Raw genomic sequence first — 27,150 nt, forward strand, 5'->3', positions numbered from 1 at the left:
GCATGTACGCGCCCCAACATGCATGTACACATGCCAACATGCATGTATGCACCCCGACATGCATGTACGCACCCCAACATGCATGCACCCCCCCATGCATACACACAGATTCACCCTCCAACATGCACTCGCAGAACTTCCCCCCCTCCCTCTCCCCCAGCCCGCCCCCCCTCCCCCCCCACTCCCCCCGAGCCGTCCCGAGTTGCCGCCCCCCCGCCCCGCCCCGCCCCGCCCCGCCGGCAGCAGCCCACTCCGGGGCTCGGCGCGGAGCGGTGCGGAGCCCGCGGCCCTTCTCCGGTTCCATCCCCGGTTCCCGGTCCCGAGTTCTGCCCGGCCGGGTCATGCTCTAGCGGTGCCGGTGCCGGTACCGGGGCGCGGGGCCGAGCGGGGCGGAGGAGCGGAGCGGAGCGGGGCAGCGGGCCCCCCCCCCCCGCGCCCCCTGCCCGGAGTGCGGCCGGGACGGGAGCATGCGGATCCTCTTCCTCTGCCTTCTGACTCTCGCTGATACCCACGGACAAGGTGGGTACCGGGGGGTACCGGGCAGTACCGAATAGCGGCAGCGCGGGGCCGCCTCAAGTACGACTCCCAACTCCGCGGGCAGCGCTCCAGCCCCGGCCGGGTTCGGGCAACGGCTCCGCTCCCACCCGGTGCCCCCCCGCTCCCCGTTCCCGGTGGGATAAAAGCGTGTTCGAGCGGGGAAGGCGGTGGTTTCGTCCGCCGGGAACCGGCGGTTTGGTCTGGGCGGGCGGGGGAGGGGGGGGAGCGGATCCTGGTGTCGGTGCGACCCCCGGCCCTGGCCCTGGCCCCGGCCCCGGCCCGGGTGCTTGTACCCCGGGTCCGGTCCTCGTGGACCACCCCTCTCCGTTACTGGGGGGGTCGTGATGGAGCCGGGTCGGGTTCTCCTCCTGCCACCCCGGGGCTGTGTCTGTTCCCCCGGGTCTGGTCCTGTTGGATGCCCCGGTCGGGGGTCAAGGTCTTGTGTGTCCCCCCTGTGTCATCGTGTGTCCCCTCCCACCCCACATCTGGGTCCTGGTCCCCCCCAGCCTGGTCGCACGGGGGTCCCCAGGCCCGGTGCTGCCGGAGCCGGGGAGGTTGTGGTGAGGCTGGAGAAGTCGGGGTACGGGGTGGGCAGCAGTGGTGGGATTTGGGAAGTTGTGGGTGTTGGGAAGCCAGGGCGGGTGGGGGAGCTGGGGGGGGCAGGGTCAGTAGGGTGCCCCAGCAGTGGGGACCCAGCTCTGGGCACCCCAGGTGCTGGGGGGAGCCAGGGCTGTGAGGGTGACAGGGGCACCCGGCCTGGACATGGCGATGCTGGCGGGGAGCCGAGTGGGGGCTGCTGTCCGTCCATCCGCAGGGAGAGGAGCGGGTATCTCTGGGGAACAGCCAGGACCCCTGGCTCCTGACCCGGGCAGCCCTTGGGAGAGGGGCTGGGGGGAGCGTGGGGCACCCTCCCCTCCCCCCCGCTTGCTTTCCAGGGCTTGCTGTAAGCCGGGGAACAGCCTGAGCCCCCCCCCACCAAGTCCCTGTCTGACCCCCAAAGGACTGCAAGGTGCCCTCTTGAGGAAACTGAGGCACGGGGAGTTGCTCAGCCAAGGTCACGCAGACCAAGAGAAGCAGAGTGGGGGGACAGCCCTGCTGCTCCCCCCCCCCCACCCAGGGCCTCCCTGATGCTCAGCCTCCCTGCCCCGCTGTGCGAGGGAAGTGGGGAAGTGCGCCATGCATGCAGTGAGCTTGCGAGGTCTCAGCTGGCTTGTCCCTCCACAGGGCTGGAGCCGGGCATTGCCCTGCACTGAAGCAGCCCCTGCACGGCCTCTGGTTCCTTCCCTGCTGCAAAATCCAATCTAATTTTTAATTAAGGGGGCGGCGTTGCTAAGATGCCAGGAGGAGGGAAAAAAATTGAGTTGACCCGGGGTTTAAAAGGAGCGTGCAAAGCCTCTTAGGGGGCCGGGGGGGGGGGGAGATCCCAGGCTCCCCTGCGCAGGGCTGGGGGAAACACCGCGGGACTCCGCTGCCCTCCCAGGAACAAAAGCGCCTGCTCTCCCGCCCGGTGCCATGTGGATCTCATCGGCGAGAGGGGCCCAGCTCCAGCATCAGCGGAGGGAAGAGTCGGGTGGTTGGGCCTAGGGCTCTGGTGGGAGGGAAGGTTGGTCACATCGCTGGGTGAGGGACCCAGTGACCCCCCGGAACCTCCTGAGCAGCCCCGTCCCACGGCAGTCCCCACTGTCTAAGTTTTGCTCTAGCCTCAGAGAAGAGCCTTGCTCTAAATGGTGGTGCAGAAGAGGGGGGGTCCTGCTTTTGTTGGGGGACAAAATTTGGGGTTCCCCCCCCCAGAGCTGGGGCTGTGCTAGCTGGCGTGTGCACGCATGTGGGGGGGCCAGTGCCATTCATGTCCTTGCACACAAAGATGTTGAATGGGTTTCATCACTCTTCATTTCTCACTAAATAATTTTCTGTATCTTATCTAAATGAAACCCATTATTCTTCCCCCCATTTCAATCACTCGCCGTGATTGCGCCTCAAATTGAAATATTTATTCATTTTCTGGGCGATTCTTTCTCTCTGTGGGTTTTTTTTTTTTATTCCCTCCCCCCCTTTCCCTCTTAAAAGCTGCAAAATTGAAACAGCAGAGAGATGGGGGCTGATGGAGGGGTGGCAGCGGGGACTTGTCCTTGGGGGGGCTCATGCCAGCCACCCTGTGGCTTGTGGGCTGCCCCATTGTGTGGCTCTGAGACCCAGCACGCTCAATACATGTCCCCAGCCAAGCCCTGCTCCCTTAGGAGATGTCACCACTGAATGAGCAGGGGTGGCACCAGGTGGTTTGGGGTCAGCCTGGTCCCGTTGCTGGGGACTTTTTCTGGTCAGCTTGGATGGAGCTTGCTTGGATGGAGCTTGGATGGAGGGATGTGGCACCTTGGCCCAATTTCTAGGGCAGGAGGGATGGTGCCAAGCACGGGACAACCCTGGCTGGCCCTGAACTGGGATGTTAATGCCCTCGGTGGCTCCCCAAGGCGGAAGGAGGTGAAGGAAGGTCCCAGTGGTCCCAGCACAGCCGAGATGATGATGGGGATGGGGAGATGATGATGGGGATGGCAGCGGGCACCTGCCCATCCTCCCTCCGGCGGAGCAGCGGCAGAAGCGGCTCGGCTCCCCGCACGCTGCCGGAGCCACGGTGGCGTGATGAGGTTTGTAAGATGACCGTTGTCTGCTGCAGGGTAATAAAAACCCCCAGGAGATGCTCCAGGGCTGAGATGTGGCAGTGGGGGAGGATGGTGGCCCTCACCCCCTGCCTACCTGGGGCTGGGGGCTGCCCCAGAGCTGGTGGTGTTCAGCATCGTGCCCTGGCCATGGGCACTTGAGTACTGGTGGTGATACTGGTGACTCCTGGGCTCTGTCCAATCCTGGGGGTCCCCGGGCTTCCCTCGGGTGCTTGCCTGGGGTGAACCCACCGTCCCTGTGGGCACACGGTGCCCTCAGCCCAGAGCTGCTCTCCTGGAGGAGCTGATCCATCCCTCGCCCCAGTTTGGCCTTGCCGTGTCTGGCAGCGTGTTGACGGTGGCCGGGTTCTGCCTTGCAGTGTACCTCCCACCCCCTGATGCTGTGCGGACCCATGCCAGTTGTCCCCCACGTCCCCACCAGGCAGGAGCCTGGGTCACCACGATTGTACCTGCCACCCCTCCAGACCCCTGTCCCCAAAACCCCTTGGTGGAGGGGACAGAGCCACAGCAGGTCACCACAGCCTCCCCACAGCAGGATGACGCCCCCAGCCCCGCAGCCACCCTGCAGGAAACCATTTTGGCAACTGGGATGGGGGCTCTCAGGCGCCAGTGGGGTTTTGCCAATGCTTTTCCCTTCTCCAGGACGGGCACAGGAAGGGGATGAAACCCCTTTCCCACCCTGGGGATGCCTCCATCTTTCCGCAGGGAAGTTGAAAGAGGGAAGGGTGCATCGCAGCCCCGCAGGAGGGGTCCGGATCAGGCCCCCAGCTCTGCCCCGCTGCGGGGCTGGAGCCAAGGCAGCCTTTGGGGCCGACGGGACGGGCCCTGCCGCAGCAGCCACCGCCCTGTGCCGGGACTTGCCTGGGCAGTCTGTGCCAGGGCTGAATCACCCGCTGCCGCGCTGGGGCCCGGTTCGCCGGCGGAGAGGCAGCCAGCCCAACCGCGGAGGCCCCCCGGCAGCCTCCCGTGCCGGCCCCGAGCACTGCCTGTGCCGGCAGCATCCTGCCTGTTTTCTGCGGGACCTAGAGCTGTCCGTTTGTCTGTCTGTGGTGACCTCTGGCAACCCAACCATCCAGAGGTGAAATCGGGGTCGTTGAGCACCCCTCTCCCACTGACCAGAGCTGAGTGGCATTAATTACATTCCTATCCTTTAATTTGGGATTGGTTTAATCCCGAGCCAGCTTTCCTCCTGGCCTAGGTCCTACCTGGGATCCTGGCTTGCAGGGATGCACGCCCATCCTGGTGAGCACATCTCCAGGAATGCTGGAGCCAGCTCCGGTCACGGAACTGTGGCACACAGTGGCTGCCCGGCCTCGGTGCTCCACCACTGCCGTCCATGGGTCCATCCGTCCGTCTGACATGCAGCCCCCCACCATGTGGGCAACACGGGGATTATAGCTAACTCTCCATAAAGATTCCCCTAATTGCTTGCCTTACCTCAGGTTTTATCATCAAAGCATCCGTTATTCCCTCTCTAGCCTCCTTTTCTTTTTATTATCTCTTAATTAATCACTCTAGCTTTCACACTTAGCAGATAATTACAGTCTCCTGGGCACACAGCTCATTTTCATAACCTCCTGCTCCCAGCCAGGAGTGGGCACGGAGTGGGAGGGAGGCAGTGAGCGGGGAAGATGGAGGGGACGGAGGGACCATCCCGCGCTGGCAGCGTGACCCACATCACTTCTCTCGGTGGCAGCGTGGCCACTGTGTCACCCTCCGGATGGGCAAGCGGGCAGGGCTGGGTACCAGCCCACAGGAGAGGGTGCTCAGGTGAGGACCCCCCCGCCAGCTACCAGCCCAAAGGGGAGGGTGCTTGGCAAGCAGCGCAGCCAGGCGATGGGGCAGAGTTAAGGGTATCTGGAAAAGGGATGGAGCTCTGGTCCGGGATGCAGCCTGGACTTTGCTGCAATACATCCACAGGGGCTGGGAGCTGGAAAACGAGCTCCTTTCCACCCACCCGCCACAAAAGTCCCGTCGGCGTGGCATCAGATGTGGCGTGGCATCAGATGTGGCGTGGCTGGTGACGCCAGGCCCTGGTGCTGGGCTGGATCCCGGCGATGTTGGGGTCACTGCCGCGAGGGGATGGCGGGAAGGAGGGATTTAAAGAGCAAACCCACTTGGGGAAGACATAGGGAAGGGAAAAAGGGGGAGAGAGGCCTTTTCTGCAAGGGTTGGGACATAAAGGGCTGCCAGCGCTGCCATGGCAACGGGCGGATTATGATCCAAATGGAAATCAAAATAAGAGGGGGGGGAAGCAAAAGAGTGGAGTAAAGGAGGAGGGGAGGAAAAACAACTTTTATTTCCAATCGGAGAGCGGTTGTGTGCCTTGGAGGGGTTGCCATAGGAACGGCAAAGAAAGGGAGCTGGGAAAGTGTGCGCGAGGGAGCGCGCGGGTGTGTGAGGGAGCGCGCGCATGTGGGGGCGTGCGAGGGAGCGTGTAGGTGTGCGAGGGAGCACGTGGGCGTGCGAGGGGGTGCGTGTGCCTGCAGGAAGCGTCGCAGGCGTGAAGGGGGAAGTGGGTAGAGCGGTGAGGCAATGCAGAGGAGTGGGATGAAGGCTGCAGCCCCCTCGTTGGGGTCTCCCCTAGGGCAAACATGTCGCCCTCGGCCTCTGACACCAGGGACACCCAGTGAGCTCCATCCCATGGGTGCTGCAGGATTGGGGGGGGCACCCAGGCTGTTCCCTCCTCAGGTTGCCTCTGAGCATCCTTGCAGGCATGGGAGTACCACGGCGCTGGAGATGGGAATATCCAGGTGCCGCCGCCGGGCTCAGAGGGTGCCGAGGACAAAGCGGGGCTGGTCTGGGTGCCCAGTTCCCATCTCTCCCCCAGATGGAGCAAGCACCCTCTTAACCCCTTATGGGGGGGGAGGTGTTCCAGTCACCCCCTCTCTTGCTTCCTCCCATCCCTTTTTCTTTTTATTCAAAAAAAACCCACCCCAAAACCCCAACTTTTCAAGTGGATTTGATTTAAAATAATAGCTTTAAACATTAAAGAGGGGATTTCCTGCCCTGCACCGCTGCCAGCCGTGGTTTGGGGCATGCAGAGCTCCATCATGTGTCCCCAGGGAGGGCTGGGGGTGCTGAGCCCCCCTGGCTGGGGCCGGTGGGCTGCTGGAGGTGTCTTGGGGGCTCATGATGGGATGGGGGACGGAGGGTGATGGGCTGGGTGCTGCAGGGTGGTGTGTTTGGGTGAAGGCTGGAGCAGGCTCCCTGGGGCCAAGGAGGAGCCAGGAGAGCAGCAGTGGAGAAACTGAGGCACAAAGCGCTTTGCTTTCCCCATCAATGTGGGCAACCCCGATGCAGGGCCCCAGCTCTCCAGCCAGCTCTGCACCCAGCAGCGTTGGCCCAAAAACCTAGGGAACAATGAGAAGCAAACCCCTGAAGCTAAATGTTCCCCCCTAAAATGCGCCCCCCCCCCCAGCTCCTTGCCTGGGGTCTCAGCCCCCTACTTGCTGTGGGGCAGGCGTGGGGAGCTGAGGGTTAAGCTCTGGGTTTTCTTTCTCTCCCTTGTCTTCCAGAGAGCCTTGGCAGGAAATTCCTCAAATTCCAGGCTTGTGGGATCATTGCTGGGCTCTGACCGCAGGAGTGGGGAGCAGAAGCCAGGGCTGCTCCCTCCAGCTCCAACTTCTCCTGAGCAGGATTTGCAGAGCCCCAGAGGGGAGGGAGGGCTGGGTGTCCCCCCCACACCCAAACCCCAGGGTCACCCCAGTGGGGTGAGTTCCCCCATGGTCAGAGATGTGATGCTTGTAGGGACCCCAGCACCCAGCTTGGGGAGACCAAGCTGGTATGCAGACTGCTGGGCTCAAACTTCCATGAGACACCACCTGCCCCCTCCCCGCCCCCCGCCCCAGATGTCCCAAGTGGGGTGCTGAGTCCCTCGGGGACCCAAGAACCCCAAATCCTCACAGGGGGGGGCCCCGTGGCTGGTTATGGGATGTAATGTGGCAGCTGGGGTTCCCCAGCATGGGGAGCCTTGCGGTTTGGGTGGCCAGCTCTCACGGGGCTCCCACCCCACCGGCTCCCCCGCACTGCCGCCGTGCCGGGGCAATGACTCCACAGCCAGGCATAGTTGGGGAGGAAGGAGCCAAAACTCCTGTCCATGTTCTCCCTTTGGGAGCAAAGGGGGAAGGGAGCACCCAGGCTCGTGGGGGGGACACACACAACCTGGGCTCCCCACCACATTTGGGGGTCCAGCCAGAGGGAGACACCAACCCACGCCTAATCCCCGGGGATTTTTTTTTCCCTTCAAACCCATTTCCTCCCAGATTTGTTTTTTTTATTAAACCCCCTTTGCCAGGGATCGAAACGAGCTGCTGCCAACTCCATCAGAGATGTTGAATTGAACCTCATCTCGTTACCGATGCTCACGGTACTGCCTTTACCGGTCAGGACTCAAGCCGTCCATGGGGAAACTGAGGCACGGCATGAGGCGTGCACGCCCCATCACACACGTGGTCCCCCTGATCCTAATCAGGCAGCTAAAGAGGCTGGGGCTCGTCCTCGGACTCATCCTTTTCCATACGTTGGGATGCGGAGGCCCGTATCGGAGCCTCGCGCTCTCACAGCTGCTTGTCCCGATTCAATGTGAATGATAATCCCATTATTAAGAGATGTCTCATTAAGACATCTGTAACGAGAGCGCTTACCAGCAGCTTGGTGGAAGGATGCCAGCGCTGTTTAAATATTTTTTTTTTCCCCCTTCATTAATGATTAGGGATTTTTATTTCCCCCCACACAGACACACTTTTCCCAAAGAAGAGCTCCCCTCCCTCCCCCCGCCCCACGCGCACACACAAACAAAAGTCTTAATTAGACATTGTTCCTAACAGGGATATTACACAAATTAATTAAACTCAAGCCAATAAACAGCACTGCTCCATAATTCTGACAGCCCCAGAAATGAAAAGGAAATAACAAGGGGAGAGGTTCCGCCAGCTCCTTCTGTCTGCTGGGGGAGGGGGCCCGGATGCCTGGGTTCCCCCACGACAGTTTGTGGGGGGCTCGGGTCAGGGTCTGCACTGTTGTTGTGGGGCTCTGACCTGGGGACCCACTGGCTCTGGTCCCCATTGGGAGATGCTGGGTGTCCCTGGGGACATCGCATGGCGTGGGATGCTCAGGGTAGGGGACCACTAGGTTGGGGGGGGGCTGGGTGCAGGGAGGAGTGGGCTGACCCCGGGAAACCCGGGTGGGAGCAACATCTGCAGCATCCCGCACATCTGTAGCGTCCCGCACATCTGCAGCCCAGGCCTTTGTTTGGCAGCGGTGCAAAGAGCAGCGCTGGGAAAAGGAGGAGGAGGAGGTGGAGGAGGAGGAGGAAGGCTGGGGTGCAAAGGCAGCCCCGATCTGTGCCCTCACCCCTTCTGGAGAGCCCCTGAGCATCAAAGGTGCAGGCTCAACCCTGACTCGGAGGTAGGAGCGTGCAAAGGCCCCCGGGGACCTGGCAGGGACCCCCCACCCAGGGGTGCTGCGGGGCCAAAGGAGCTTGTTTGGGGGTGGCGCGGGGGTGTCCATCCTCGCCTGGGGCATGCACACAGCTGCACACGCAGGCACACACGTGTGCACACACATGGCCTGCGCTCCTGCTCCCAGCTCTTACAGACACAGATATTCCTGTGCAAGGACCCAGCAGGTGCATGCACACACGTGCCCGCTCCTGCACAAGCACCCAGCTGGTGCGTGCGCACACACGCACACTCCCATGCAAGCACACAACCAGTGCATGCACACACGTGCACATGTACATCATTGCAAGGACAGAGCTGGCGTGCACACACACGCTCCTGTGCAAGCATGCAGCTGGTGCATGCACACACACTGACACATTCCTGTGTGAGCACACAGGCCAGCACATGCATACACATGCACACACACACCCCCATGTGCAAACACATAGCTGGTGTGTATACACACACACCCCGTGCAAGCACACAGCCAGTGCATGCACACACTCATGCACATGCACTCCATAGCTCGGACAGAGCTGGTGTGCACGCACACAGCTGGGGTGTGCACACATGCACACACATTCCATTGCAAGCACACAGCTGGTGTGCACACACGCACGCACATGTGCAAGCATACAGCCAGTGCGTGCCCCCCACATTGCCCCTTGCACCCCTTGCCTGCTGGCCTTGCCCGGTGCCCCCCGTACCCCTCTCCCATGCCCCCTGTGCTCCCCGTGCCCCCCGCATCGCGCCGCTCGGGGCTGGCCGAGCCCTTTGTCTTTCTGCCTGGCTGCCCCCTTTCACTGGGATTGACGGCGGGAGAAAGGGGCCGAGTTTTTCCACCAACTTTGGGTGGCCGGCAGTTCCTTCCCCAGCGTAGGGCAGGTGGGAGGGAGAGAAAGACCCCCAGCCTCCCCCCTTTTCCCCCCCAGCCCCTGCCTGCACTGGATGGGGGGCAGGAGTGGGATATCAGGGTGCAGGGATTCCTGCCGGGACCCCCAAACCAGGGTCCCCTTAGGATGAACCCTTGGTACCTCCTCAGGGGGGTGAGGGGGGCTCCACTCTACCCTGGACCTCCATGTGTGGCCTTGGGGACATGCACCAAGCCCCATGGGGCAGCAGTGGTGTCCCTGTGGGGCAGCAATGGGGGTCCCAGCCCCCCACAGTTCCTCCTCCACCCCCAGCCTGGCTCATTTGCCATACTGCACTAAAGCAATTCATTTATTTTCTTCTATATTTTCTCTCTCTGCCCGGCGCTGGTTTATATTTTATTGGCATCTTTGCAGCGCTGAAAGTAATGTAATTACGAGGGGAATTTATATGTTGTTTTGTAAGTTGGGAGTTCATTTTTTTTTATATTATTATTATTAGGTGGGGAATATTTAAGGCTCCTCGGGAAGGAAAAATAGAACCCAATTCCACCACATCATCTCCCCTGGTATTTATGCCTCTTCCCAACGAGATTTTAATTGAAAATTGTTTTGCATGGTCCCCGCGTTGCGTGTTTTTACCCTGCCTCTAATGATGACCTGGGGCCTCAGCCCATTTTCCCCCACCATGTACCTGGGCTGGCTGTAAAAGGCAGGAGATTCTGGTGGAAAATTTGGGGATGGGTCATGCCGGCAGCAGAGGGGATGGGGTTATCCTTGGAGCTGATAGACCCCCATCTCCCCTTGATCTCTCCCTTCCCTGTGCCTCAGTTTCCCCACAAGGATGGCCAGCATCTCCTGGGGACCATGGCAACCCAGGGAGTGGTACCCGGGGTACCAGGGACTGTCCCCACCACCATGGGCACCCTCCCACTGGGCTATTGATGGGGTCCGACACGGGGATGCCGGCACAGCATGGCAGCACTCATCTCCCTGCCCAGGGAATAATTGAGGTGGAATATTTGATCGGATGGGAAATGAGCTGCTAAATTTGTTGTGAGATTGGTGTCACCAGTGATGGTGGCCGGGACTGGGAAATGAGAAATCAGGAGGTTACAGGAGAAGCCAGTGCTGCTGTGGTGGGGACATGGCGTGTTGGTTTGCCAGGGATATGGAGGGACGGCAGAGCCGGGGTCACTGCGGGCACTTCGGTGGCATGGAGGGGATGGGGAGCCCCAGTCCCGATGGGCACCCATCCTGCATCCTGATGCTCCGGGGGATGCTGTGCCAGGGTGACACGGTCAAGGTGACCCCGACCGGGGCACGGGGAGGCCATGGGGACCCGGCGCTGCCGAAAGCGGGTGGGGAGGAGAGGCGGCAGGGCCGGGGGAGGGGAACCAATCTCCTCCTCATTTGTTTTTATAATTTTGCCTTTTAAAAAATGAAAATAACTGGAGCATCCTTTCCCTGGAGAGCTTCGCTACCACCGGCTTCGGGAGCGAGGAGCGGAGCAGGGAGGCATGGAGCAGCCCCTGCCAGCACCCTGCCAGCCTGCTGGGGACGCCTCAGTGTCCCCAGCCACAGGGAGGGATGCGCAGCCCCAGGGGAAACTAAGGCACAGCGTGGCTACAGGGGAGTCTGTGGCTGGTTTGTGGAGGCTCCTGTGTGTCCCCCAGCCTGGTTTTCCCCGTCGGGGGGGGTGTGGGTTAAAACAGCCCCAGTTCTGCCACTGCCATCGCACATACAGAAGTAACGGTGTCAAACGCAGTGGTGGCTGGGGATGCTCGGCTGGGTGAAGCGATGCCCCCCAAGATGGCGGCTGGGGTGGAGGGGGGCCGGGCTGGATGCAGCCCTGTCCCAGTGCCTCCCAAGCCCGGGCGCTGGGCGCTCGCCAACGATGCGCTGGCGTCATATGATGGTGTTGAAATACTTTCCGTTCCTGCCGGGATGGGGAGGACCCGCCAGCGCTGGGAGCGGAGCCAGGGCACAGGGTCCAGAGGCAGCCGGGATGGGGACAGGGATGGGGACAACCGGCCACCAAGGATGCTGGTGTGGCAGGGATGGGGACAGGGACAACCAGCCACCAAGGATGCTGGTGTGGCAGGGATGGGGACGGGGACAACCAGCCACCAAGGATGCTGGCGCGGCAGGGATGCTGCCAGCTCCCCGCACATCATGGAGCAGCGGCTGCAGGATTCAATTAATGAGGAATTAAAGGATAGCAATATTCAATTAATGTCAATCAGAGCAGGATTATAGGAGAGAGATTTTGGTCAAATGGGGTCAATGCCGTTTTGAGAAGGATGCGCCAGGGGCTGATAATGAAGCTGGGGGGGACGACACACGACAGAGCTTCAACCCCCAAATGGTATGGTGGGCACCAGGATGGGTCCCCGGTTGCCGGTGCCCCTGACATCACTATCCCAGGGTCCCCTCTGGAACTGCTCCGGCTTTGCCACCCACCATCCAGCCACATTAGCGTTAAAAAGCCAAGAGGAAAGAGAAGAAAATAGAAGGCGGCATTGAGTGACTTCGAACAAGGAGCGGAAGCGGCTTCTCCTGCCAAGCTGCTTTCAGAGCGCCCGGCTCTGCCTGTTCCTGGCTAGCGCTGTCATGCCGGGGTAATCACGGCAAAGGAGGCTCATATATTGTTGATGGCAACAGGGACCCTCTCTAGCAAATATCAATTTACTGGCTGGGAGCTGCAGGCGAGAGCACTGCCGGGGTGGGCGGCCACTGGTTGTGTCCCCATTCTGCTGGGGCCAGCGGTGACCAGGGGATCCTACAGGAGATGGTCGGGGGCATCCCCAAAGTGAGGACCCTCCTGGGTCCTCTCCGGAAAACCTTACCGGAGCCTTGTCCCAGCCCTGCTTCCCATCCCTGGGGTCAGGATGGGGCCCCGCTGCCACCCTGGGCCTCCCCAGGGACACGCAGGGTGGGGGGGTCACTGGCCCCCACCAACCACCCAGAGACGTGGCTGGGTTTAGCTGAAAGACCCAAATTGCTGGAGCCAAAAATAGCCCCCGACGCCAGGCGGCGAGGGGGGAGCGTGGGGATGTGCCAGGACTGATCACATCTTGGCGCTGGCACGTCCCCGCGGCAAGGCACGGCACAGCTCTGCCAGCACCCGGCAGGATGGGACCCTGCAGGGGCTGCGTCCCCGTCCCCAGTGGGATCCGTCAGCAGGCCACAGTGCTGCTGGCTGGGGTTGAGCTCAGTCCCTTTCTGTGCCTCAGTTTCCCCACACAGCTGGTCGCAGGTGAGGGGTCCACGGGGTCCCCTCCATTGTTGGGTTATTTCAGGGCTGGCTGCAGCACTTGTGCTTTTTTTTTTTCCGTACTATTGCCTCGCGCTGGGTGACGAGTGGCTTGGGGCGCTGGCGCCGGGGCGGTGACAGCGCGGTGACAGCAGAGGGGGGACGGCGATGGGGACCGGGACAGGAGTGATGCCCCGTCCGCAGCATCCAGCCATGGCCTCATCCTGCCCTCCTCTCCCATCTCTTCCTTTCCGCTCTGCCGGGCAGGGCCACAAGGAAGCCAAATCCTCTTTTCTCTCCCACAGAATAAAACCAGTGGAGGGTTTGGTTTTTTTCTCTTTCCCTCCCTGTCTAATTTTTTTATTTTTTCTTTTTTTTCAATATAAATAGAAGCGAACAACTGGGAAGAGGAAGGGGGAAAGGCTTAAATTTAAAAGCAGCCAGAAGAGGAAGGGGAGGAGGGAGAGAGATAAAATAATAAAAAAAAATTAAAAAAAAAAACAAAAAACCTCTAGCACGGAGAGATTTAGCTCCATCTGAAAGCTGTCAGCGCGAATAAAAAGCTTTTCTTTGAACCCTGAGTTTAATAGCGAGAGGAGAGAGAGGGAGATTGGAGCACCAGCCCCAGGGCTTAATCAGCCCTTCATTTGATAAATAGAGGGAGACAGGGCCGGGAGTGGGGCTCCCCGGCCCCCGCCGGGTCCCAGCGCCTTGCCGGCCTGCCCCACGCCCAGGGGACATGCGGGAGCCACGCGTGGGTCCACATGTGGGTCCGTCGGGGGCACGGGAGAGCCCTGCAGGGATCCCACATGCCTGCCTCTGCCCGTGCCCCCCATGCATGTTCCCACATGCAGACACATTCCCCTGCACACATGCATGTTCCCAACACCCATGCGTGTGTTCCCAGGCACATGTGTGAATTCCCATGCACGCATGTATATGCTCCCAGGCACACATGTGCATTCCCACACACGTGCACGTTCCCATGCACACAGACACATTCCCATGCACATACACATGTTCCCATGCTCACATGCATGTGTTCCCAGGCACATGGGCACATGCTCCCATGCACACATGTGTATTGCCATGCACAAATGCATATGCTCCCATGCATTCCCATGCACGCATGTGTGTTCCCACACACACAGGCATGTTGCCATGCACACATGCACAATCCCATGCACACATGCATGTGTTCCCATGCACACAGGCACGTGTTCCCATGCACACAGGCATGTTCCCATGCATACCTGCATGTGTACCCATGCACACATATATGCATGCACGCTTAGAGCCCAGGGCCACAATCCTCTCCATGCCCGCCGCAGGGTGAGGAGCGGGTGGGATCAGCTGTGCCGAGGTGCCAACGCTTCCCGGGGTGGGCGGTGTGGCGAGGCAAGGCAGGCACGGTGATGAGGCAAGGGGGGGCACAGAGGCGAGGCAGGCACCCCTTGCCTTTTAAGCCTCCAGCCTTTGGGAAGCTGCCCGTCTCCTCAGCATAATGTCAAGGCCCTGCAACATGGAAAGACTTTCAGCGCTCGCTGTGCCGTGGCAATCCCTCGGCGTGCAGCCTCCCCCGCGCCCGCTGGCCCCTTATCACCCTCCTCCAGACTAAATAGCCCTTTGCCCAGCAGGACAGGCAGCGCAGGAGGTTTGCTTGATGAGGGTGGAGACATTCAAGCCCCCCCACCCCACCACCCCAATCCCTTGGAGCACCCCCAGCAAAGCTCATTTGAGGGGGAGAGGGAAAGGGAAGGAGGCAGAAACCCCCTGCAAGCCGGCGTGCAACATGTACTGATGGCTCCCGCGCTCTGACAACCGCCGCCAGCACCCACTGGTGACCTGTCACCTCGGCTGGCACGGGGAGGGGGGGTAGCACCAGCACGCACCGGTCCCTGCCCCAGGGAACTGCTGCATGGGGTGCGGGATGGTCCCGGCGATGGGTGTTTCAGTGCTTGGGGACAGCTGCGTGGTGACGGGCATGGGGGGCCAGTGGCAGTTGCATCCACTCTGCACCGCGTGGGTACCATGGGGCATCCCTGCTGCGGCGGTGCCTTCGCCCCGCTGGGGAGGAGGGAGATGCTGCCTGGGGAGCTCACACCCTAAATACCCGTGGCAGCCGATTATCCGCTGCTGGGATTAGCAGCCGAGCTGGAGTTTGCCGGAGCTGAGCAGGGGCAACATCCCCTGCACTGGGGATGCTGGCACAGCTGGAGGAGGGCAGAGCATCCAGAGCGGGTAGCTCCTCGCTGCCTGCCGTTGTCACCTTCATCTGCCGAAAACATCACCCGTGTAGCGCCATGCCAGCCTCGTACCATGCCAGGCCTGTGCCGTGCCAGCCGGGTGCCAGGCCACAGCTGCCCGTCGGGCAGGCAGAGGGCTGCGGGTGTCCGTCCCGTGCTGTCTGGCAGGCGGCCGCCGCTGCCTTTGCCTCCTCCCACCCGTCTCGCTCCCCCTTTCCCGGCTCTGATCTTCCCTCACGCCCACCTCTCTCCAGGCACCTTCCTCTTTGATCTCCGCTCTGCTTTTTATTCCCCCCTCCCCTCGGCCCCCCCATTCCTGCTCCATCCCTCCCCTCCTTCCCTCACCTCTCCCACTCTCTCCTTCCCTTTATCTCCCTCCCTGCCTGCATCCCTGCTCTGTCTCCCCTCCCAGGGGGGCCACAGGGCTGGCAGGCGTGGGCTGGGGGGGTGAGGCCAGGGGGGGCCAGGAGCAGTGGCTGTCCCCAGATCACCACTGTGGGCTGCAGGTCCCTGGTGCACGGCCAGCAGTGCTGCGAGGCCTGTTGGCTGCACCCTGTTGTGCTGGGGTGCCCCGTCGTGGGGATCCTGGGGTGTCTGATCTGGAGGTGTCTTATCCCAGGGGTACCTGGGTACCCCATCCCAGGGATCCTGAGGTGCCATGTCCCAGGGATCCTGGGCTGCCCCATCCCAGGGATCCTAGGGTACCCCATCCTGGGGATCCTGGGGTGCCTGATCTGGGGGTGCCCTATCCCAGGGATACCTGGGCACCACATTCTGGGGAACCTGGGATACCTCATCCCAGGGATCTGGGGTGCGACGTCCCAGGGATTGTGGAGTGCCCAGTCCCAGGGATCTGGGGTGCCATGTCCTGGTGATCATGGGGTGCCCGATCCCAGGGATCTGGGGTACCATGTCCTGGTGATCATGGGGTGCCCGATCCCAGGGATCCCGGGGTGCTATGTCCCAGCAATCCCAAAATATACCAGGTCCCAGGGATCCTGGTGTGCCCTATCCTGGGGATCCTGGGATGCCTGATCTGGGGTACCCCATCCCAAGGATCCCTGGGTACCCCATCCTGGGGATGCTGAGGTGCCACATCCCAGCAATCCTGGAGTGCTTAGTCCCAGGGATCCCAGGGCATCCCATCCCATGGGTCCTGGGGTGCCATGTCCCGGTGATCCCAGGGTACCAAATCCCAGGGATCCTGGGTGCCATGTCCTGATGATCCCAGGGTACCAGGGATCCTAGGGTGCACCATCCTGGGGTTTTGGGGATGTCTGAAGCTGACCCTTTCAGCGTACCTGTCGGCAAAGCCTGGCACCTGGGGATGCCGCGTGTGGGTTGTAGGGTCTCTCCAGCTCAGGACCCTGTGGATTGCCATATCCCCACCCTGTGCCAGGACCCACAGGCAGGCGCCGGGGTGATGGTGGCGGATCAGTCCCCCATGGTGGGCATGGCAAGGAGGGTGCCAAGCGCCAGCATGTCCCGGTCCCTTTGGCAGGAACAGGCAGCCCGGCTGTGCCTCAGCACCACGACGTCCTCTGCGCCTCAGCACCACGACGTCCTCGGGGCCAGCGGGAGGGCGGAGGCTGCCGGGAAGGGAGGCCCCTGGGCCCCCCTGGGCTGCGGCAGGGGGATTTCGGGAGCTGTCGCGGGCTTTGTTTGCAGGATCAAAGGCAGGAGGGAGGCCAGAGCCCACAGCTCTCCCGGGATGCAGCACAGGCTGGGGACAAATCTGAGCAGGTTGGGGTGCCTGAGCTGTGGCTGTGCCTGTCTGGGCCATGGCAAGGGCATGGGGCACCCCATGAATGGCATGGTCATGCCGTGCTGTGCCGTGCCATACCAGGCCCAGCAGGGCCACGCAGGCGGAGGCCGTGCTGGGGACTTAGTGGCTTCATTATCCACAGCTCGCTCATCCCCAAAAGGGATTTCTGCCTCCCCCTCTCCTGCACCACAGCGGAAATCATTTGAATATTTTAGAAAAAAGGCTCTTAAGGGAGGGAACCACCGGAGGAGAGGCAGCTCCTCCGCCTCAATGCCCCTCTCCCCACTACCGTCCCAGGGTCCTGGTCCCCATCCCCTGCCTTGGGGCCAGCAGCACACACATGTGTCAGGCATGCCCGCACTGGCACATGCCACGCGTCCCCCCCCCCCGCCGCGTCCTGGTCGATACCCACTAGCCGTGTGACGGGCGCTGTGCTGGGGCTCCAAGATCAATCCCAGTTGCTGCACAGGGCTGGGGCTTAGGGGCACAGCGGAGCCCAGCTTGGGGGGGTCCAGCACCCCCAGCAGCCCCTCCAAAACCTCCAGGGACCACGGCGACCCCTGGGGGGGTTCCCAGTGGGGCCGTGCTGGAGGCAGCTCCGTGGCAGCTCCATGACGGAGCACCGGGCGCTGCCGGCATGGCCACCGGCATGCGGGGCACCCCGAGCCCTGGCTGATCCCCTTCCTCTGTCCACAGTGGCACAGACGCGGTTCGTGGAGGAACCAGAGGACCAGACAGTGGTGGCTGGCCAGAGGATCGTCCTCTCCTGCGTGGTGCTCAATTATTCTGGGATCGTGCAATGGACCAAAGACGGCCTCGCCCTGGGGATGGGGCAGGGGCTCAAAGGTACCCACGGGGCCGCAGGCGGTTCTGGGGACGTCACCGTGTGGGGCAGGGGCTGTCACCGAGCGGGAGGCTCTCGGGACATCTCCTGCGGTGGCTGCTTCCCTCCTCTCTGTTTCCCAGCTCCCTGTGCAGCATCCCCAGCTGCCATGGGGCCGGTGCCACGTGCCCCAGAAGCGAAGCCCCAGCTGGGGCTGGGTGCCCATGCTCTGCTCCTTCCTGCATGTGCTGGGGTCCCTGCGCACACCAGGGTCCCCATGCGCACTGGGGTCCCTGCATGCACTGAGCATGCCACATGCACCAGGGATCCCACATGCACCAGGTCCCCGCTGGCTGCCCATGTCCCCACCAGGGCTGGCACCAGGTACAGGCAGAGACCTGCCTGCAAGCTGGCAGCCCCTCAGATCTGCCCAGGATGTACCCAAATGGGCAGGAGCTGATTCTCCATGAACAGGGGGTTCCCTTCCACACTGGCCTCTCCTCCCTGAAAAAGGGGCCCTGGAGCATCCCCCCCAGCCCTAGAGAATTTGGGTAAACCCCGTCCCCTCCATGTTGACCCTCCCCATGCTGTCCTTGCAGCCTGGCCACGCTACCGCATCGTGGGCACAGCCGACTCAGGCCAGTACAACCTGGAGATCACTGACGCCGAGCTCTCCGATGACGCCGTGTATGAGTGCCAGGCCACCGAGGCTGCACTGCGGTCCCGCCGGGCCAAGCTCACCGTGCTGAGTAAGAAGCCAGCCCCTCACTGCACCCTGTGTCCCCCACTGCACCCCACGTCTCCCGAGCCATCGCAGGCAGCACGGCTGCTCGCAGGCACAGGAAAGGCTGTCACTGCCTGCACTGCTGCCCTCCCCCTTCCCTCCAGCAGCCTGGATGTGCCATTATCTTTAATGCCTTAATCTATATTCACGCCATGGCTGAGTTACGGGACCTACGAGTGCAGTAACTTTGATTTCCCTGACTTTTGTGTCTTGTAAAAAAAAAAAAAAAAAAGGAAAGAAGATGCTGGAGCCGCAGCAGAAATGTTGCATGAATGGGGTTTTGGGGCAGATTTCTTTCTTTTCTTAATTTTTTTTTCCCTCTTTCTCCTTCTTCCCCTGGCATTGAAATTCCCATTAGAAAGACAGGAGATAAAAGGCACGCGAGCAGGAGATGTGGCTGGGGTACTGAGCAGCATGGTTCTCCCCATGCCGCAGCCACTGGAGCCCCCCCAGGCAGGAACTGTCCCTGGGGACCCCCAGCCCAAAGGGGCCGCGCTTGGTCTGGGGGGCTGTGAGCAGGTGGGAACAGCCTTACCCCAGGGTCTTTGGGGTGGCACTGCCAAGGCTGGGGGTACCTGGGGTCTCCTCCATCCCCTGCCAAGCTTATTGGGGTCCCCCTGCATCCCCTGCCCATTGTTGGGGCTCAGCTGGGGCAGGGCAGGAGGTTCCCCAGGCAGGGGGGTCCCAAAGCAGGGGGTTCCTTGGGCAGGGGGTCCCTGGGCATGGGGGTCCCTGGGCAGAGGAGGCTTCTGTGGGTATTGGGGTCCCCAGAAAAAGGGGGACCCTCCCTCTCCGCCCATCCTACAACCACCTCTGCCCATCCTACTACCACACTCTTCCACCAGACACCCGGTTCCCATTCCATCATTACCACCAGCTCCCTGGGGCAGTTTGCAAACAGCCAAGGCTGTTCCAGCGCATCCATCTCCGCACGCATGGCACAAAACCCCCAAGCCCCCACATCAGGGACACCCCAGGCCAGGCAACTGTGCCTAGCTTGTGCCTCCTGCCCCAGCTTCTGCCGGCACAGTGTCACCAAACGGCATCTTTACCCCTCCCTGAGAGCCGAGCCCTAATAAATCAGTAACGAGGCTTTAGCTCCTGATCAAAAAGGGGATTAATACCCACACGGCACCAGCCCAGTTGACACTCTGCTGTCAAATGCTGCCTGCAGTTGCAGGCAGCAGGGAGGAGGTCTGCTTCCGCTGCCCTTAAATCACTCTCCCTTTATCAGAGCAGCATCAATTTTTCAGCATCATGTGGCATAGAGCAGGGTCTGCCTGTGCCCGGGGCTGCAGGCAGGAGCCCTGGCTCCAAGCAGCTGGCACCCACCCGGTGTCCCCTCTCCCCTCTGCAGTCCCCCCCGAGGACCCCAGCATCGATGGAGCCCCTGAGATCCTGCTGCGTGCGGGGACGCCGTACAATCTGACCTGCCGGGCGCGCAACGCCAAGCCAGCGGCCACCATCGTCTGGTACCGGGATGGGCTCCAGCAGGACGGAGCCATCACCAGCACGGTACGAGGATGCACCGGGACCCCGCATCCATCCCCTCCACCCCGCGCCATGCCTCAGTGTCCCCAGGGCTGTGCTGGGAGCCGACAGGGACCATCCCCTCTCCCTGGCAGGAGGTGTTGGCCGACGGCAAGCGGGAGACGACCACCAGCCAGCTCGCCATCAACCCAACTGACCTTGACATCGGACGGGTGTTCTCCTGCCGCAGCACCAATGATGCCATCCCAGCGGGCAAGGAGACCTTCATCAAGCTCAACGTTCACCGTGAGTCAGTGCTGGGGGTAGAGGGGACAAGCCCTGCATGTCGGTGGCATGAGGAAGGCAGGGCGAGGTGGCATAGGGGTGCAGCTGGGGCAGGGAACTGGAGACAAGCTCTGGGGGTACCTGGGTGTCGTGGGGGACCCCAGCCCCGTGTTTGGAGCTGGGTCCCTGCAGAGGGGCTGTGCCCACGGGGGGGATTCACCCAGTCCCACCCGGCTGGAGGCGGGAGGCCGGGCTGGGTCTTCGTGGTGAACACCGACCTCCAGTGGCTGCTGCGGGAAGGCTCTGCCCTGCCAAGGCCCGGCACCCACCGCCAGCACCCACACTGGGCACGGATGCTGGGTGCCCACACCAGGAGGGGATGCTGGGTGCCCACAGCAAGCATCCACACCGAGAAGGAATGCTGGGCACCCACGGTGAGCACCCACACCAGGCAGGGATGCTGGGTGCTCACGATGAGCACCCATACCAGACAGGGATACTGGGCGCCCATGGCAAGCACCCACACCAGGCAGGGATGCTGGGTGCCCACACTGGGAAGGGATGCAGGGCACCCACGATGAGCACCCACAATAGACAGGGATGCTGGTTGCCCACACCAAGCATCAGAGCTTTTGGGATCTCCCACACCACGGGCCATGCCCTGGGTGGCAGCGTGGGGAGGGGAGGATGCAGGCAGCGCTGGGCAGGGGGATTTTCTCTTTGTCCCCTCTCCCTCTGCCACGCTGAGCCTGTGCCAGCACCCGTGATGGCTCCGTCTGCCCTCCCCGCAGATCCCCCGACTGTCACCCTGTCCATCCAGCCCCAGACGGTGCAGGAGGGCGAGAGGGTTGTGTTCACCTGCATGGCGACCGCCAACCCTGAGATCAAAGGCTACAGGTGAGGGTCCCACAGGACCCCAGGAGGTCGCCCCCCAACCTCCTGGCTTGGGTTCAGCATCATATGGAGATGGGGGGGGTCAAAAGGGGCCCTGGGGGTCCCCTGAACGTGCCCGCCTTGGGTCTCTGCCCCCCCCCAGGTGGGCCAAGGGAGGGGTGATCATTGAGGATGCCAAGGAGAACAAGTACGACACACAGGTGGATTACACTTTCTTCACGGAGCCTGTCTCCTGCGAGGTGCACAACGACATTGGCAGCACCAACGTCAGCACGCTGGTGGACGTGCACTGTGAGTGGGGCAGCCCCCTCCCCGACATCCCTGAGCTGCTGCTGCCACCCCCCCCCCCAGGCTCTGCTTCTCACCCTCTTCCTCCCCCCACTCTCCAGTTGCTCCTCGGATTGTGGTGGACCCCAAACCCACCATCACAGACATTGGCTCCGACGTGACACTGACGTGCGTGTGGTCCGGCAACCCACCGCTGACCCTCACCTGGACCAAAAAGGAGTCCAACATGGTAGGGTCTGGTGGCTGGGGTGGGGGGATGGTCCAGGGGGGCCTCGTGCCCCCTCCCTGATGCCCCCATGGCACTTGCATCCAGGTCCTGAGCAACAGCAACCAGCTGTACCTGAAGTCTGTCACGCAAGCCGACGCAGGGCAGTACGTCTGCAAAGCCATCGTCCCCCGCATAGGCGTGGGCGAACGCGAGGTCACCCTTTTTGTCAATGGTGAGTGCTCCCCACCCTGGGAGCAGGTACCAGCCCCCCCGTGACAGACCCTGCTCCAGGACACAGATAGGTTGATGCCATTGCGATGCCCATGATAAGCAGTGCCTGCGGCACAGCGTGTGTCCCCCTCAACCCAGCGTTTCGGTCAAGCTCCCCCTTGCTTCTTGCAGGACCCCCCATCATCTCGAGTGAGGCCGTGCAGTACGCGGTACGTGGGGACCGCGGCAAGGTGGAGTGTTTCATCGGCAGCACACCACCCCCGGACCGCATCGTGAGTGCCACAGCGGGGGGCTGGGAGTGCCATGGGGGTGCTGGGGACAACGCTGAGCTGCAGGTGCTGACGCAGCCCCCTCTCCCCCACCCTGGCGGGGCCAGGCATGGGCCTGGAAGGAGAACATTTTGGAGGCAGGGACACTGGAGCGGTACACAGTGGAGCGGACTAACACGGGCAGCGGGGTCCTCTCCACCCTCACCATCAACAACGTCATGGACGCCGACTTCCAGACCCGCTACAACTGCACGGCCTGGAACAGCTTCGGGCCGGGGACCGCTATCATCCAGCTGGAGGAGAAAGGTAGTGCCGGCATGGCACCGTGACTGCCTGCCACGCCGGGACACTGGGGAGCCTGGCTAGGTCTCGGGCATTGCAGGCAACGGGGCTTCAGCAACAGCAGGTGCCCTCCTGCCACAGCCACCTCCTGGCAGTGCCCCTGTCCCCTGTCCCCAGCTAACGTCTCCCCATCTCCTGTAGAGGTCTTGCCCGTGGGCATCATCGCCGGTGCCACCATTGGGGCCAGCATCCTCGTCATCAGCTTCCTCGTCGCACTTGCCTGCTTCCTCTACCGGCGCCGGAAAGGAAGTGAGTGGGGCCCACAGCAGAGGGGAACATGGGTGCTACCCATGGGGGGGATGCTGCCCATGGGGCAGGGAGTGGGAGGATGCTGCTGGTGGCCACCTCCATCCCTGATCCCGCATGTCCCCAGGCCGTAAGGATGTCACCTTGCGCAAGCTGGACATCAAGGTGGAGACAGTGAACAGGGAGCCCCTGACGCTGCATGCGGACCGCGACGAGGACACAGCCAGCGTCTCCACGGCCACCCGCGTCATGAAGGCCATCTACTCGGTAAGGGACACCCCATGCTGGGGTGTCACCCTGCAAGCATCCTTCCCTGCCCTGCGCCGGGACGGATCAGACCAGGGAGGAACGAGCCCACCTCTCCCTCCCTCTCCTGCAGTCGTTCAAGGATGACGTGGACTTGAAGCAGGACCTTCGCTGTGACACCATCGACACCCGCGAGGAGTATGAGCTCAAGGTCCGGTGATGGTGCCAGGGCACGTGGGGTGTAGAAGAGGGGCAAGTCCCGATTTTGTCCCAAGTCAGGAGGCTGCGAGATGCTCAGTGGAGGGGGCCGGGACTCGTGGGTCCTCTCCCCTGCAGAGCCCAGTCCCTGCTGGGCTCAGCACGTCCCCCCACTATCCCCATCTCCTTGCAGGACCCCACCAACGGCTACTACAATGTCCGCGCCCATGAGGACCGCCCGTCCTCCCGCACCGTCCTCTACGCTGACTACCGCAACCCCGGCCCAGCACGCTACGACACCCGCCCACCCTCCCGCCTCTCCCACTCCAGCGGCTACGCTCAGCTCAACACCTACAGCCGTGGTCCCACGTCCGACTACAACGCCGAAGCGGCACCAGGTCCCGGACCCCCTCCTGGCACAGCGGGTGGTGAGACGGCAAGCCAGCTCTCCTATGAGAACTATGGGGGTCACGCTGCCTTCCCGGCCGGCACCGGTTATGCCACCTACCGCCTGGGGTACAGTCAGCCCCCCAGCCTGGACCGGGCACCCTACGACGCCTACGACCCCATGGGCAAGTACGCCAGTGCCACCCGCTTCTCCTACACCTCCCAGCACTCGGACTACGGGCAGCGCTTCCAGCAGCGGATGCAGACGCACGTCTAGGGTGGGCAGGGGCTGGCAGGCAGCACCGAAAACAGGGGGATGGGGGGGCACAGGCAGCAGGGGTCCACAGGTACCTCACGACTGTCCCCTGATATTCAGGGGCTCATCCTGACCCTCCTGTCCCGCTTATCCTCCGGCAGCTGGACTCCCCATGCCGGGGTTTGCTGGCGGTGGGGACATGCCCCAAGTCTCTTCGAGCTTCCACACATTCAGTTCTTTCTTTTCGGTACCTTCCCAGAGGAGGGAGAGGGTTGGGGGGAATCCTCCCCCACGTGCCCACCCCATCTCCCCCCCTTCCCACCCAGCCTCAGCGGGTGCGTGCAGGTCCGCGCAGCTGTCGGGGCTAGCTCTGCAGCCTCCGCTCTCCCACCACCCCGGATCCCCCCCCGAGCTCCACAGGGCCGGATCCTTCCCCGATGGGTCCCTAGTGCCCCTGAGCCAGCACCCGCTTCTCCCTCCTCTGCAGGAGCAGGGGGCTGCACATAAGCTTCCCCCAGAAACACCTCCCCCATCCCAGCCAGACCCCCGTGCGAGGGAGCAGGGAGGTGCTATATGTGTGTATATACGTATCTGTATGTACATACATATATGCAATGCCTGGTTTCTGGTTTCGTGCAAAAAAGCCCCAGCCCAGCCCGTTCCCATTCCCTGTGCCTTGATTTCGGGGACAGCCCCCACTTGGGGCCGGCTCCCCCCTTCCCCATCTGTCCCACCTGCCCACAGCCCCTGCGCCCACCCTTGGAGCTGCAAGCAGGGGGTGCCCCAGGGGTCCCAGGGGATCAGGACCAGTGAGTTCTGAACAGCAGACCCCCGGCATCTGTGTGTGTCCCCTCCAATACGCACAGTCGTACCCATGGGACAGGCAGCGGTGGATTTCGATCCCGCTGTTGTCAGCCTGACCCTGAGCAACACCCTGTTGGACCAGCCAGCTCTGTCCCACCATCACTGCCACAGCCGGTGGCACCAGCCGGCATGGGGATTTGGGGGGGGAGGGTCCCTCTTATGAATGTATATAAAGGTGTATATAAGGGGTGTAAGCACCCTCCCATCCACCAGCAACCGTTACAGCTCTGCAACCCCATCCCCAGCATGCTCACGCCCCGGCCCCGAGGGTGTGGTGAATGTTTTGAGCCGTGGCAAACCAAACCAGCCAGGGGCGGGAGCTCGGCCAGTCCCCCAGCCCCAAGGACTGGGAGGCACTGGGCAGCCAGGGCGATGGGGGCCCTGATTTCGCTGCCTGCAGCAATAATGCTCGCCTGGCTGCTGGCTCAGAAGCTGGGGGACGGGGGTCTTGCCAGGGTGTGATGAGTTTTGGAGGGAGGGTGGAGGCACAAGGCGGGTTTTGGCTGGGGGAGCCTTTCCCAGTCACATTGCTGCCCGAAGCTGTCCCTGTGGTCCCCTGGGATTAGGTACGAAACACCTCCCCATGTATGCCTGCCCCACGGGGTCTGCCCCAGGAAGGCGGACGTACTTTGGGGTCCCCGTCCCACCGAGCACACCCTGTTCCCAGCCGCCAACAGAGCCGGACCCCCGGTGGGCTGGATCTGGCCCCGACGCCAGCAGGTACGATTTTGGAGGGCTGCTGGGAGGGTTTGGGAAGGGGCTGGCAGAGCTGTGATGCTGATGCAGCCCCAGTGGCACAGCCAGAGGTGGGGAATAACTTGCCCCCCTCCCTTCCTCCTCGACCCCCCCCAAAAGGTACTGTCAGGACGGGCCAAACCCTGGAAGGTGCTGAGCCCGCGCCCAGCCTGAGCCTCCGACTGCAGGACTGCGTGCCATTTCTTTTAATGGTGCCTGATGTAACCCCCACCCCGACACCCTCCTCCTCACCCCGCCCCCCCCCACACACTCTCCCCGGGGACGGCCCCGTTTTTGGGGGGCTCCCATCCCAGGTGCTGCACCCCCACGTCAATAGCAATAGCCACTGCGGCAGCGCGGGACGGGCACCCTGCCCCAGCCATCCCCGGATGCCGTGAATCAAAGCCGAAGCTTTAAATTAAAACTCCCCCGGGGTGGGGAATGGGGCTCCCCCCCACCCCACCCCGAGACCACGGCTGAGCCCTCCCCCTTCCGCCACCGGGTGAGCGGGTCCCTTCCTTAGCACAGGCTGTTTTAGACCCCTAGAGACACGTATCTGTGATCCCCCACCCTGCCCCAACCTCCCATTTTTTATTTTTCATTTTCCTTTTTTTTAAATATTATGTACTATATTTTTAGTCTTAAACACAATATATTATATATATTTAATTTTTTTATATATATATATAAATATAAATGTTAAAAAAGGGAGCTGCAGTTCGCCTTTGTTCTGCGGGAGCATCGTGACGCGGTGGGCGCAAGTGACACCCCCCCCACGGGACAGAGCAGCTTGGAGGGGCTGGGAGGGCATCCGCAAGGTCTTGAGGGACCCAGTGTTGGGGACATGGATACTACAGCTGCCCCGGGGAGGGACGACCTCCTTCCCCATGCCCAGCAAGGGGCAACACTTGAACCTGGGGTGAAGTTTGCTCTGGTTCCTGTCCCCAGCGGGGACATGGGCCAGCAGGCCAGGGGGGGTCCGCTGGCCCTGCGGACACCAACCAAGCAGCCGAGGGGGCAGCAGGATGCGCACTGGGCTCCGCTGACCTATTTCGGCGACGCTTTTAGCTGGAGCCGATGCCAGGAGGGGCACGGGAGGCTTGCCAGCCCCTCCACACCCAGCCTGGCTTTTTTTTTTCTTTTTTTTTTTCCAGAAAACCCTGCAAACAGGCTCACTTAACGATTTTGTTTCCTTACAAATGTAGCCTATTACTCGGCGTGTTTCCACGCCTGGTTTATTATGCATCAACCAAGCAATTTGCCTCCTGCTCCCGGGGACCCATCTTTAAAACAAAAAAGGTGCTTTGTCATTCTTAATGGTTTTTGCTGGAGCGAGGAGCGGGCAGCTGGAAGCACGGATAGATGGATGGACATGGAGGAAAGGAAGAGACATTAAGTTTCTTCTCCGTCCATAACCCCTCTGACTCAAATGCTGCCACGCGAACCAAGCCAGGCAGCTTCAAAGAGATCGGCTCAGCGCCGAAATCCAAGCCCCGGAGGTGTTTCTACCTTGCTGAAGAGGCAGCCTCCTTTCCCCAGGAAACAAATCTCCCCTCCTCGCCATCCGGCTAATTTATTCCCGAGATGTATTCTAATTTATTCCCCAGGACGGCGGCAGGCTCACCGCCTCCTTGCAGCAGCACAGAAATCTCTCGCCTCGTTCTTCCTCCTGCTTCCCTCGCTGAGGCCGAAGTCTTCGGCGGGGGGGGAGCAGGAGGGGGTGGAATTTGGGGTGGGCTGTGTGATTTTACTGTCGCTTCCATCTCCCTGCGTACCCGTTCTCCCCTCGATGCGACAGATAGGAGGGTGGCAGGCAGGAGGGTAGCATCTCT

General features: G+C 61.9%; 1 protein-coding gene across 1 annotated transcript; it reads left to right on the forward strand.

Annotated features, from left to right (window-relative positions):
- The first annotated feature begins 232 nt into the window (after positions 1-232).
- Positions 233-26,029, forward strand: KIRREL1 (kirre like nephrin family adhesion molecule 1). Its single transcript, XM_069794361.1, has 15 exons — positions 233-519; positions 17,489-17,638; positions 18,215-18,364; positions 19,757-19,914; positions 20,025-20,175; positions 20,946-21,051; positions 21,191-21,339; positions 21,438-21,565; positions 21,650-21,776; positions 21,947-22,047; positions 22,152-22,350; positions 22,528-22,635; positions 22,760-22,899; positions 23,012-23,089; positions 23,270-26,029. The coding sequence occupies exons 1-15, from the start codon at positions 468-470 to the stop codon at positions 23,738-23,740; spliced, it is 2,268 nt and encodes a 755-aa protein (XP_069650462.1). The 5' UTR covers positions 233-467; the 3' UTR covers positions 23,741-26,029.
- Positions 26,030-27,150: the final 1,121 nt, after the last annotated feature.

Source organism: Haliaeetus albicilla, chromosome 10, assembly GCF_947461875.1.
Source record: "Haliaeetus albicilla chromosome 10, bHalAlb1.1, whole genome shotgun sequence".
Taxonomy (NCBI): domain Eukaryota; kingdom Metazoa; phylum Chordata; class Aves; order Accipitriformes; family Accipitridae; genus Haliaeetus; species Haliaeetus albicilla.

Coding starts and splice junctions, on each gene's coding strand:
- KIRREL1 (XM_069794361.1), top strand. CDS start 468: ATGCGGATCCTCTTCCTCTGCCTTCTGACTCTCGCTGATACCCACGGA. Junction 21,777..21,946: donor GGTCACCCTTTTTGTCAATG/GTGAGTGCTCCC, acceptor TGCTTCTTGCAG/GACCCCCCATCATCTCGAGT. Junction 23,090..23,269: donor GCGAGGAGTATGAGCTCAAG/GTCCGGTGATGG, acceptor ATCTCCTTGCAG/GACCCCACCAACGGCTACTA.